Raw genomic sequence first — 14,045 nt, 5'->3', positions numbered from 1 at the left:
AACACGACATTGAATGCTTATGGGAAGAAGCACTACCCCTGGATGATTTAGGATATGTTTCCTTAGGAACCATTCTTTCATTAGGAGAGTTTCCTCAGGAAGCGCTTTATTGGAAGATTTACTGAGGAAGTTGCCTGTTGACCACACTTGGCCCACCAAATGAATTCATGACTGTCCTTATACTTTCAGATGAGTATGCTGGGGTTGTTGCCTCACAGGCATGCTTCTGTTGTGATATTTGGGCAGACTTGAGCAAAGGTGATAATTATGGCCATGGAAATCTACTAGCCCATGACAATGGCTAGTTTGAAGAATTAAATGCTAGAGCAGCTAAAATAATTTCAATTCACCAATAGTTTGATGGAGTTTGAAGTTCTCAGCTGATCCTTGCAACTGGAAGCCTAAAAATAAGTCAAGCTGCATGAGCTATATGCAAAGAGTAAGCACTACTATCATAAACAATAAACAAACCTACTTATTTTAGCCTCCAACCATTGATAGTTGTCAGAGCTTAAAACTTAATGAGGTGAATTGTCATAACAGGTTATGTTAGGCACTACTATCATTAAGCAATGAACAAACCTACTTGTTTAGCCCCCAAGCATTGATAGTTGTCAGAGCTTAAAACTTAATGAGGTGAATTGTCATAAAAGGATATTTTGTCTTTGTAAGATCCCTTTATCTTATTGATTGAGTATTATAACATCATTGTTGCTGTGGAGGATTTCTGTCCTTAATGAATTGGGGGTGAGAAACCCAATGAGGTCTCAGTGTCCTTGGTGAAATTACAAAGGCCAAATGCACACACATAGAAGAAGATTGTAAATAAAATACTCAAATGGAGGAGCCTTAAGAAGTGGGCACAAGTGCCGCACTAGAACCACTACTATAAATTTTTTTACTGCATCCCCCCCCCCCCCCCACATATGTGCGTGCACGTGTGTGTGCGTGTATACACTGTGCACACACACACATATATGTATATATGCATATATATATATAAAGATATAAATAAATATTTATTCGTGTTGAATTGTGTTTAACCATTGAAATTTATTTTGAATAAATTGTTATATTAAAGCAACCCAATTCAACCTCACTTTGGTTGCTATTGAGCCAACAATACACAATCTACTTAACCAAAAAACCTGAACCAAAAGAGGCAGCAGATCTTGCTCAGTTGTGCACCTGGCTGCGATATGCAAACTCCAATTGCTCAGAAACATCTTCACGGAGTGGAAGCCAATTGAGGCCACCTTTACGAGCAAACCAGTGACCTCTTAGAACACGCCGATTCTCGCCATTCCAATAAACAGGGAAACAGTGTCTTTTCACCAAATCTACCTGCAACACAACGTTGCTTCACATTTAGAATTAGATGCGAAGATAATAGCATTGAACTTTGGAAAAATGAGAATATTGTGGAATATCAGCTCAAAACCTGGGATTTGACATGCTAGAAAATCATATACATAAAATATTAAATGGCAAAAGCAACATCATGGTGACTTCAAAAAATTGCATTCAAGAGTAGGGTGTGAGAAAAAGAACTAACAAAAAATAAGCTAGAACACATTGAATTACTTAAAAAGGCCAGGTGAACAAAGATAAGAGGCAGAAATCATTGTTTACCGACAAACACTAGATCAGAAAGATGTGGTGAAGATCAATAAGAAATGCCAAATAACCGCCCAGACGTATTGGATCCCATGGTCCCACAATCAATATGAGAGCAATAACTAGGTAAATAGCAATGACACAACATTCACTTGGACATTAGTTGATGTTTGTTTTTAAATAACAGTAATGGTTCGCGTAATGGTAATGCTTCATCATAGACATTACGTAATGGGTAACGGGACACTGCATCCATGAATTCATCTTTTTGTAATAGCAAACTAGTTTAAAACATATAGATTCACATGTTTTTGATCCAAAAATCCTATATACTAATGCTTTAAATGATTTTTAGTAAACTGTAATCAATTTAAATTTGACATATACCACAACTATTGGACGTCATCTCATTGCTTTAGTTGCTATTGACAAGAAAAAACATACATTTGCTACTTTTCACTAGTTTATTGATTATAAGTGAAGTTCAAACTAAGAAATCATGAGTATAATGAATTATAAATATAGAATGCCATCTTCTGTACTTTTTTTATCTTTAAAGGATTTTTTTTTTGTATAGAAAAAGTTCATTAAGAGAAAAGGAAATAAGGATACAACAGGTGGAGGACATGTAATCCACATAAAAACAAAAACAAAAAAAGAAAAAACAGACTCAATTACATGAGAGCCCCTTTCCAATCTCGCTGGATGTCTAATGACAACGTTCCTTGAAAAAAAACCCAAAGAATAATCCCAAAAGGAAGCCAAAAAATTAACTCTATCCCAAAGAATAGGTAAGGAATTTGTTTTGTCTTTAAAGATCATTTGATCCACTGTCCAAAACAGCACAAAAGGCCTATTCCTTTCTTACTCCTCCCAAAACTTGTGTATCGCACCATCAAAAAAGTTTCAACAGTCTGCAGCAACACCAAATTTTCCTTAAAAACCAAGAAACGATAAAACCAGAGTTGCTTAGCCACTCAAAAATGAAGAAATAAACGATTGCTAGCCTTCAAAGGCCATCTCACCTGCATTCAATCATTGGTATTAAGCCTATTAAGAACCACAGTCCACATAAAAACCCTGATTTTCAAAGTAGCCATAGCCTTCTAGATAAAAAAGGTTTAGGGAAAATAAGAAGGATTCAGAATTTCAACAACTAGGAAAATCCCCTGGACCAAAACCTCAAATCACTCTCCTCTAAAGTACAACAGATTTGAACAGAACAGTTAAATCATCAATCTCTCTCTCATTGAGATTCCTAACAAAAATTAAAGCCCCAAGAGAGAGATACCCCCCCCCCCCCCCCCCCCAAAAAATAAAATAAAATAATAGAAAGCATTAATCGGTGCATTATGCATGGTAGACGGCCTAAAAAAGCAAGGGACCAAAGATTCCAACGAAACCTCACCAACCCAAACATCCTCCTAGAGCAGAATAAGATTCCCATTCCCAACACAAAAATGGGTAAGAGGGTAAAAGAAGTGAGCAACTGGGGAAATAAGCTCAAAGGGCAGGCACGAGAAACACTACCACTCCTTTTAGTATCCCAACCATTCCAATGCAATCCATACTTTTAATAATCATGTGCCATAAGGAACCAACCTCCAAAGGGAACCTCCACAACCACTTTCCAACTAATGAGATGTTTTCGAACACCAAATTCCCAAAGGCCCAAAACCCCTTCAGACTTAGGTCTTCTAACGTTCTCCCACCAAACGAGGTGATCTCTCCTCTCTTTCCTGACTATTCCCAACCACAAGAAGTTTCTCATAATCCTCTTCAAAGGCATCAGCCACCGCCACTGGAATCCTAAAAAAAAATGAAGTAAAAATAAGTAGGGATATTAGAACAAACAGCCCTAGCAAGACTAATGCAATTCCCTAAAGATAAATGCGCCTCTTCCAACTTTCCAATCTATTCCCCACTCTCTCCACCAACGGATCCAAAAAAGGAGAAGAATTGGGATTAGCACCTAAAGGAATACCCAAATAAGTAAGAGGGCACTCAAGAATAGTACAACTAGCTAAATTTGCAAAAACCTCAAGGTCGCCCATTCCGAGTTCACACTCACAACCCTACTTTTAGACATGTTGATCTTCAATCCAAAAAATATCTCAAAAATACTAAGATTGATTAAAACCTTTCGGAATTTCACAACATTGTCTTCAAGAAAGAGCAAGGTATCATCAGCAAATTGAAGATGGGAAACCATGAACCTCTTCTATACCCACCTTAAGGGCCTTGAATGACATAAGCCTTTGAGTATGTCTCAACATACGACTCAACACAACAACAACTAGAGTGAAAACAAAAGGGATAGGGGATCCCCTTGTCTCAACCCCCGGAATACGTTAAACCACTCCCTCGGTTGACCATTCACAACACAAACAGTCACCGAGGATAAACACCTTCTTTTTATAGCAAAAGAAACTTTTCATTAATACGAAGGGGATTAACATGAGGGAGAATGAGACATCTCCAGAAAAGGCCTGGAACAATCCAGGAAAAAAAAAAAAACTACAACTAAAAAAATAACAAAAAAGAGAAGATCAACAAGCCAACAGGTCCCTCTAATCTCTTTGTAACTCCAGGAAACTCATTCCTCTAAAAAATCCCAAACCAACGACACCATAGTGAGGCCAAATACTGAACTTCACTCCAAACCAGCACCCAATTCAATATTTTTTCATGTCCTCCACCACTTCCTTAGCAACTAGAGCCACATCTTAAAAATAAATTTAAAAGGAACTTTTGTTATCGAAAAAAATAAAAAATAAAGGATGTTCATACATTAAACAAGAACAAATAGAACGCATTCTTGTCTCCAAATCAGGTGTAAGAAAACATGGGGAAAAAAATATATTAAAGAACTAAGAATATGGACACATGCAATTTAATGGTAGAAAAAGTCAGGTTTATTTGAATGCTAGTTCTTGAAAATGTCAAGGAAAATAAACCCAAAAATGATTTTTTTTTTTTTATAAAAAATTACTAAATAAATTAAATCAACTCAAAATTGGGTTTCAAAGCTTCAATAAAGGAAAAAGAGAGGGGAAAAAATACCAAAAAGGCTCAAAAACCTATGTAGGTCATGCACAGCTAATCTAATATTGTAACGGCTCATAGCAGTCCATAACAGCCATTGCAACCTGCAACAGCTTATAACACGTTGCTGTAACAGCTGTTATGCTACACTGTTACTGTAATGGCTGTTACACTTGTGAATTGGAGGACCTCCAAGGTAACCTCCACTAACGGTCTCGGAAGCCACCAATACCATTACATAAAGGCCGTCATCACGCACCAACTTTCGGAACTATGATTTGATGACAAAGAAAAACAATTGGGTTGGCACCATTGCTACTAGCCAAACAGCGAATAGTAGCAGTATTAATTTTGCAGCAATCTAGAGACAAATGAATGATCTTCTCCTTAGCTGTAATTGGCATCGCAAGATTTCACATCAGATTATAATGCTTGGAGAGCAAAGAATCCTACACTGACAATAAAAGTTGCCAATAAAAAAAAAATTATGAAATTTTATATAAAAGCTGACAGAGAGAGAGAGAGAGTAGACTAAAATTTAAAAAAAAAATGCAAGAAGAGTCATGCGCATTAATAGACATTGAACGAATTCAAAAATGTGCTGGGTAAAATGGAGAAGCGTTTTGATTGTGTTCTATGACAATAGAACACCCTTAAAATTTAAAGGAAGGTTGTACAGGACAGCTTCTATGCTATATCGATAAAAATGTCGGGCAACGAACATACCCAAATAATAGAAGTTGTTGAAATGAGAATACTAAGGTGAATGAGTGGTATAACTCATCAAGATAAATTAAGGAATGAACACATTCATACATTCGTGGAAAGTTTGGCATAGCACCCTACAAAAGATAAGATATGGAAGGACAATCAAGATGGTTTGGACACTTGAAATGTAGGCCAAATAACACAGCAACGTGTGAGCTAGTTAATGTTAGTGGCCGTCAGAGGGGGAAGAATAGACAAAATAACTTCAACTAAGATAGCGAATAAGGATTTGAGAACCCTCAAATTGTCAAATAATATTGCTCTATATCTTGAGGACACTAGCAATGTAGGCCAAAAAACAGAGCAGTGAGGAGGGAGCTAGTTATGTTAGTGGCCATCATAGAGAGAAGGGCTTCAATTAAGATAGTGAATAAGGGTTTGACAACCCTCGAATTGTCAAAGGATGTTGCTCTATGTCTTGAGGAATGGCAGAAGAGGATTCATGTAGCCAACTCCACGTAGTGGGACTTATGGCACAGTTGTTGTTGTACGCTTGTACATCACATCTTGAGAAATAGATTATTACAACTTTTTTTTTTATAAGATAGATTATTCCAATATTCCTTTCCAAAAGTAACAAGCACTTTGTAAGAAAAGCATAGGACTAGCAAGCCCAAATAAGAACAATAACGAAGTTTTCACAAAAGAAAAGAGAGAAGTTTCAGTCAATTTGCAGAACAGAAAGGCTAAACACAAAAGAAAGTCCTCTCTTCATCTATATAGCTAGTTTTAGTTTATTGGAATATTTTATCAAAAAAAAAGGTTGACTTTATTACATAAGCATATTCTTTTTTTCATGTCGAAGAACTCAATCCCATAAACTGGGCTAATAAGCCCCACAGAAGCTTCACCACCTTTGATTCTCTTAAGCCCAAATAACTAACAGAGGTAAACGAAGCACCCAGTCAGATTCTGGGAAAGTTCAGTATTAAATTAATTGGTAATTGTTTTTCTGATATGATCTTTGGTTCTTATTTCAGCCTTTTTTGGGGGAGAAAAATGAGTCATCATCAAGATGAAAGGATGTAAATGGATCCATATTTGTGGAGATCCCACGCTCATCAGCCAATAAGGAGACATCTGAGGATTCATAAAAAAATTCAAGGAAATGGTTCAGGAAATTTTTGTGATCCAAGGCAGATTCAGGATAATAGAAGGGAATTGTATTTCCCCACCCCGATTACGACCCCCTTATAATCCAATCTGCTCCAATCCACCCTGGATACAAATATAAATAATCAAATATACAAAGTATAATGCACACAAATATATAGTAATTTTTATTTATATCAATATGCAATGACTTTTAATATTCAAACCTCAAACATGGTTAAACCTGAGAAAAAGTACATAAGTAAAAACTGAGAGATCCAATCAAATTGTAAAAAATAAAAAATAAAAGGTAATTCTATATTCAAGGTGGATTCAGGCTATCAGATCAACATTCAGAGCAATAGTTCAGGCCCCTTGAGGAATCGGGGCTTCAAATGATTCAGGGATGGGATATTTCTTTTGCTTCAAGACAGTTTTAAGGCAGAGAAAGGGACCTAGACAATTATTCAGGTAATCTGGATTCGCCCCATTTTATTATCCCTATTTGGATGCCTTGTGGCTTATGAAAAAGATCTAATCAGATTATAGTAACATTTTCTTGTCACTTTGAAAAAGTCGTTCAAAAGCAAAGGGGTTGTTTGATATCACTTTCAAAAATTATGAAAACAAAATCCAGAAACAAAAACTAAAAATTTGAAATAGAAAATAAAAATTAACCAAGAACCTATTCGGTTAATATTTCTAAAACTAAAACAAATTAAAAACTTGATTAAACAAAAGCTCATTTTTGTCCTTGAATCAAATAACAATTAAAATATATATATATATATATATATATATATGATTAAAAAAGAAGAAGTACAAAATAGTACAAATGAAAAATGCTATAATAAAATAAAAAATTACTATAATTATTTTACTTAATTATTATATTTCAAAATTCACTTTACAAGCAATCTTATTGCACATGACAATTGAAAATTAGTAAAAATATTTTGTAAATTTCTTTTATTATTTTTTTTATTTTTTTGAAATCTTATGGACATTTCTGTTTTAATTATATTTTAAATTCATATGATCATTTTATTTTACTTTTAATTTAAAAATTATGTATAAAATGAATGAATTAATCCAAAAAAAATTAATTCTAGATATCATGATAATAGACTGCCAAAACAACTAAAAATCATAAAATATGAATTTCAACTTTTTAGCAAACAATTAAAAACCGACAACAAAAAAAAAAAATTGGCAATGTAAAAGCACACATTTTCCTTATTTATTTCTTCATTCTACAAAAACAAAAATAGAAAATAGAAACGATACCAAACAGGCCCTAAGTTGTTCTTAAATGTTGAGTACAGGTGTTGTAAAGCAACTAAAATATATTAAATGATCAAATTGTAAATATGCTACTTAGTTGTAACGGGGAGGCAATGATGTTATATTTATAAAAATAAAAATAAAAAAATAAAAAAAAACAAATGATGTGGGTGGAATAGAATAATTTATGGCTAAAAATTATTTTTTTAAAGATTCCCAACAATCAAATGCTTCAAATCTGACTAAAAGAGGAGAAGCTAGCTCGAAAAGGGGGCCCAACCCCACCTAAATATTTCTTTTAAATAGAAAAAGTAAGGTGAACAAGATCTTTTTAGGTGCACTACCTCTCAAAAAAATGGAAAGATAAACAAGTTGCCAAAAGGATCATTACGAAAATAACATGAAGAAGAATAAGGAAAAATATAAAATACCTCATACAATCCTCCCTTTACAGGGACACCAACTCTCTCTTCTTCGACAACGTATGGTTGGGCAGATGGAGCACCCTCCAAAGAAGATGCTTTAGGTTGTGAATCCAACTTAGTACTAGAACTTGATCGTTTCCTTGGGCCTTCACTACATTCTGCATACTCTCTCCACCAACTAGAAAGCAACTCTTCCTCTCTCTACAATTGCATATTCAACAAAGAAAACAATTATATGAGGAAGCAACTGTGAGAACCTCAGGATGCATTTGGAAATGTTGTGTGTTCTTTGTCCTTTTGTTTCATGAAAGTAGGTGACTTTTTTTTTATTTTGATTTTATTCATATAATAAAAATAAATAAATAAATAACAAGAGATGATCTTGCACAACCATTTACAAAACCACTTTTTTTTTACTTTTATTTCCAAGAGCATGTTTTCAAAAACAATAAAAATGAAAACAGTACAAAACATAATTTTTTTCTAATATTTTAAAAGAGACTGAAAACGGCAACAAAAAATGGGGACCTAACACACAAAATATTCCCAAACAAACCATTAGATGTTATAGCATAAAAAAACCATGAAATCACATAACTATTAAATAGAAATAATACGGTCATTTATATAAAATATAAACTTTTTGGACAAAGGACACTAACCTCCCATGAGGTTTGGAAAAAAGACAATAACCACCCCTGAGGTTTCAAAAATTGTAAGGACCTCCCCTTAAGTTTCAAGAATTCCAAAGACCTCCCCTCAAGTTTGCAAAAAAGACACAAACCTCCCTTAGTATTTTGCAAAAAGACAAGTTTTTTGACAAAAGGTTTGTGTCTTTTTGACAAACCTCGAGGGAGGTATGTGGCATTTTTGAAACCAGAGAGGTCTCTATCTTTTTTCCAAACCTCAAGCGAGGTAACTCCCTTTCGCCCAAACTTTTTTTAGTTTCCAAATATTGTCAAATCAATATATTAATTCTTTGCACAAGAATGGGTTAATAGATAAATATTAATGACACATTCCATGAAAGGATTGAAAAGTCGTGAATAACTCTTGTATTTTTGAAAAAAAAAAAAGGTAACCTTGCCATTAAAGACAATTCTTGAACAACAACATAATACATACATCAACCAACATGAAAATAGGAATCAAGACCTGCAAAAAGGATGCCTCAATGGCCAAAGAGTCCCTCATACCAAATCGAAAATAGTCACTCTTCCCCACTATTTCTGTGCAAGGTATGGAGGCGGCTAGCTCTGTAGAAACACAAAGGAAGCAAAATCCCATCAAGATGAGCACATGAATTGAATACAGATATCAAATATTCAAAATCTTAGCATCATCAGAAAGAAATCTTTTCCCAAAAAAAAAAAAAACAGATGATAAAGTGTTCTAAGATTGTCTTTTCAATAAAGTAGCACAAATTTTCCTCTTCTCGCAAATCCCCCCCCCCCCCCCACCCTCAAAAACAAACAAACAAACAAACAAACTTTGCTCTTTCCCCACCTCCCACAAGACCCCTTCCCCCACCACCTCGAAAAAATATGCCCCCAAAAAGAACATTAAAAGAAATTATCTCTTCCTTCTGCTCCTAACTTTCAAAATTCATGCATCAATTTTTTCTACTTGATGATTCTGGAGGCTATCTTATCCTTTGCATATATCTCTTTTCTCCCTAAATTAATTTCCTTTTCTATCAAATAAAAAAATAATAATAAACTGGCCCTTAAAACCTCAACAGGGATTAAAACTTGTTCTATTGACAATAAAGACCAATTTTTTTCAAAATTGATGAGAATCGACAAGCACAATTAAAGGATCCATTGCATGTTCCAGTTGGGTCTATCACTGTAGCGAGATCCAAGAAGATCAAAGAAGCATTTTATGGGCTAATTCAAGATATTTGGGCTTATTCAAAAACGAGCCACTCCAAGCTTGGCCCAAAGAAATATGAAGATTACAAATTAAATGTAAAAACATAAGTCAAGAAGTCAAATCTCATATTTGAATAGTACACCATTATTAAGGAGATTACAGCATTCAAGCAAGATCAACTCCATCAAAAACTTGGATTAAGTTTATTAAGCCTTCATATTTCTTTGACCCAAGCTTGGAGTGGCTCGTTTTTGAATAAGCCCAAATATCTTGAATCAACCCATGAAGTGCTTTTTTGATCTTCTTGGATCTCACTCTAGTGATAGGCCCAACTAGAACATGCAATGGATCCTTTAATGGTGCTTGTCAAGAAAACGTGAGGATTTGTTTCTTCTTTTGGTTCTTCAGAGAACTTGTGAACTTATCAAGGATTCTTCCCGGTGGCGTTCAAATTTTATACCTTTGATTCATGATTAAGTTATAATCATTGGGTCAGGGTTTGTTACTTTATACCTTCGGTTCACGTTTCATTTATAAATGTTGGGTAGGGATTTCCTATCAAAATCTGAATTTTAGCTTTCTTGGACAAGTATTCCAATATTGGTTGTTGGGGTTCAACGTGTGTCAGTTGAGGTTCGCATCATTTGGCAAGTATTCCAATATTGGTTATTGGGTTTCAACGTGTATCGATTGAGGTTCACATCATTTGGTATCAGAGCTCGGGCTCTAAAATTAGGTTTACTATCCTTTTATCTTTTGTTTCTTGTTATCATCCTATCTTGCTCCGTTTGTGTTCATTACTCATTGTTCTTATTTTGTGACGTGTACCAAGTAAAAAAAAAAAAAAGTGATATTGAAGCAACGGAGACTATCATTTGGTACTTATCAAAGTTAATTTCTTTTTCTTGAATCATGACTTTTGTAGTTTCATTTCTCTCAAAAAAAATCTGATTTTTGTCATCTTCCTTTGATTCGTTGTTTCTATAATATTTTCTTGCCGTTGGTATTGGTTTAATACTACATGGATTCGAGGACAAATCTTTTTTAAGAGAGGGGGAATGATGAGAATCGACAAGCACCATTAAAGAATCCATTGCATATTCCAGTTGGGTCTATCACTAAAGCGAGATCCAAGAAGATCGAAGAAGCACTTCATGGGCTGATTTAAGATATTTGGGCTTATTCAAAAACGAGTCACTCCAAGCTTGGCTCAAAGAAATATGAAGACTTAATAAACTTAATCCAAGTTTTTGATGGAGTTGATCTTGCTTAAATGTTGTAATCTCCTTAATAATGGTGTGCTATTCAAATATGGGATTTGACTTTTTGACTTATGCCTTTACATTTAATTTGTAATCTTGCAAGACAACTTGTTAGCTTGCATGTGCATGTCTTTGTAAGTTGTGTTATTATTAATTGTGTTAGGTTGAGAGTTATTGTAATCTTGCAAGACAACTTGTTTGCTTGCATGTGCATGTCTTTGTAAGTTGTGTTATTACTAATTGTGTTAGGTTGAGAGTTGCTGAAAGTTGTTAAGAGTTGCTGGAAGCGTTTAATGCTTTGTCTCCCAGGCTATGCCTATAAATAGCCTTCTTATTGTAATAACAACTACATCTTGGAATAGACAACATTGAATAAAATGTGAGGTTTAATTTCTTCTGTTGGTTCTTCAGAGAACTTGTGAACTTATCAAGGATTCTTCCTTGTGGCGTACCTTTGGTTCGTGATTTAATTATAATTATTGGGTCGAGGTTTGTTTCTTTATACCTTCGGTTCATGATTTAATTATAATCATTGGGTCAAGGTTTGTTACATAAACCTTCGGTTCGCATTTCATTTATAAACGTTGGGTCGGGGTTTCCTATCAAAAATTTGAATTTTAGTTTTCTTGGGCAAGTATTCCAAAATTGGTTGTTGGGTTTCAATGTGTGTCGATTAAGGTTCGCATCATTTGGCAAGTATTCCAATATTGGTTGTTGGGTCTCAACGCATGTCAGTTGGAGTTCACATCAGAAATGTAGGTTGAACAGATATAGAATTCTTTTGTTTCTCGGTATTATTTTCAATATCATCTTCATTCCTTTTATCAGCTATTCAGCTCTCCCATCCCACCTAGGTCTATAAATTTCTCTAGCCTATAAGGGTTCAACATTATATACTTAGTTTTACCTACTGGTTGTCAAACAGAGCCAATCGTTGAATGAACACATCAACTTCAAAATAAAAGACACACATCCTCTACATCTTAATAGAGAGCTCAATTAATTCAACAAGTGTTCCAGGGGATGAATCCCACACGAGACAACACACCTGTGAAAAGCATCATTGTAAAAATAATAAGATTTATTTTATGCAACTAGAAGTTTCTCAATAGCTTATAGAATCTATTCTCTGTATGTTCTGAGAAAACTTACAGAAAGAAAGTTCGTGAACTTTGGAAGATCACGCAACATGAGCTGTTAGAGTTTCCAGATAATAATAATAATGATAATGATAATAATAATAAGCATCAAGCAAGCAAATAATCATATTAAACTTGGTTGATGAATGTTTTTTGATTTCCAGGTGTTGAACTACGAAAATTGAAAACTGGAAAAAAATATTGTTCTTTGATAGAATATAAAAAGCAAATTCTTTTCTCTGATGCATTCCTTCAAAGATTATACAAAATGAATTGAGCGAAACAAAATCAACAAATTTTCACATAGATTATCAAACTGACTTATAACTCACCATTAACTCCAAAAGGAACTTTGCAGAAATACCACCGAACATCACCACCGTCAGAGGGACTTCTAGTCTGCGCAAGATACTTCTGCCGACCCTTAGAGTGCTCGATCACATCCTCCAGTCTGGCAATGTTCGTCGGGGTATTCTTCAACGAATCAGGGGAAGTTTCATTAATGGCGCAGGTACCCGAACATTCTGGAAATGATTGTTTAGCTTCCCCTTCGAAATCATCATTTCCAACCATCTCTGCATCAAAAAAAAAAATTTGCACAATTCCCCCCCTCCCCCACCCCCCAATTAGCCACGGAAACTATTCCAAGAAAAGAATCGAGTTTTTCAGCAAATTATTAGATGCCTAGATGGGTATTCTTCGAAATGACCAAATATGAACTTCGAACTAAATTTAACATGAAGCAATTGGCCGCCGAAGGTAGGACTAGTTGCATGTCAACAAATGGGCACTCTTCAATTTGGCCAAATTCAAGCTTCCAAAAAATTTCACGTGAATCAAACATAAACATTTGAGATGGCTCGATCAAATAATCATATGGGCTTTCTCTAAACTGCGACGTTAAAATTCCGTAGTGCCCAATGCAACATACAAGGTTAACCCCATATGAAGGACAGGAACATTGTTCATTCAAGCGCGAGATGTGTTGCGTTGAATGTCTGGTAGAACCATTAGGCCAGCGCAGGGATACGGGGGTTGGGCTGTATCTAACATGTCAATTCTGAATTCGTGTGCCTTGTTCCCGTCATTCGCACGTGTAAAATTTTCTTTCTTCAAAATTTTATCATTGTTCATTTAAAAAAGAAAAAAAAAATGACACTTTACGACTCATTTGTTATCATTTATATTTTTTGTTTCCTGTCTTCATTTTCCACAGCAAAGAAACAAAAAATATAATTTTTTTATTTTTTTATTTCTATTTTCAGTTTTAAACTTTTTACAAAAAAAAAAAATTTAATTAATTTTCATGATTTTTTATTGTGTTAGAATCAATGTCAGAATATTTTAATATTTAGAATTTTTTTTATTAAATCATCATTCATTTTATACATATTTTTAATCAAAATTAAAATAAATGATCATATAAATTTAGAATATAATTAAAATAAAAATATCCATAATTTTCAAAAAAATTGTAATTATAAATTTTATTTACAAAATATTTCCACTATTTTCAATTGTCGTGCACCATAATATTG

At 34.3% G+C, this 14,045-nt stretch overlaps 1 protein-coding gene across 3 annotated transcripts in view; it reads right to left on the bottom strand.

The window, feature by feature from the left end:
- LOC131162484 (phospholipase SGR2) overlaps nt 1-13,525 on the bottom strand; it is a 120,859-nt gene extending 107,334 nt beyond the window's left edge. For 2 of the 3 annotated variants that reach the window (XR_009138831.1, XM_058119020.1), the window contains exons 1-4: nt 12,840-13,518; nt 9,387-9,487; nt 8,238-8,432; nt 1,189-1,344 (exon numbers count right to left, since the gene is read on the bottom strand). Coding sequence is in view for 2 of the 3 variants with exons in the window: in XM_058119020.1 (XP_057975003.1) it covers nt 1,189-1,344; nt 8,238-8,432; nt 9,387-9,487; nt 12,840-13,080 (693 nt within the window). In the remaining variant the exon portion in view is untranslated. Of the gene's footprint in view, nt 1-1,188; nt 1,345-8,237; nt 8,433-9,386; nt 9,488-12,839 lie in introns of all 3 variants that reach the window. The other variant, XM_058119019.1, reaches the window with a different exon arrangement.
- Between the last annotated feature and the right edge of the window lie 520 nt (nt 13,526-14,045).

This window comes from Malania oleifera, chromosome 8, assembly GCF_029873635.1.
Source record: "Malania oleifera isolate guangnan ecotype guangnan chromosome 8, ASM2987363v1, whole genome shotgun sequence".
Taxonomy (NCBI): Eukaryota; Viridiplantae; Streptophyta; class Magnoliopsida; order Santalales; family Ximeniaceae; genus Malania; species Malania oleifera.
Note: the sequence above shows the minus strand (reverse complement) of the source record. Positions and strands in the feature narration are given on the sequence as shown.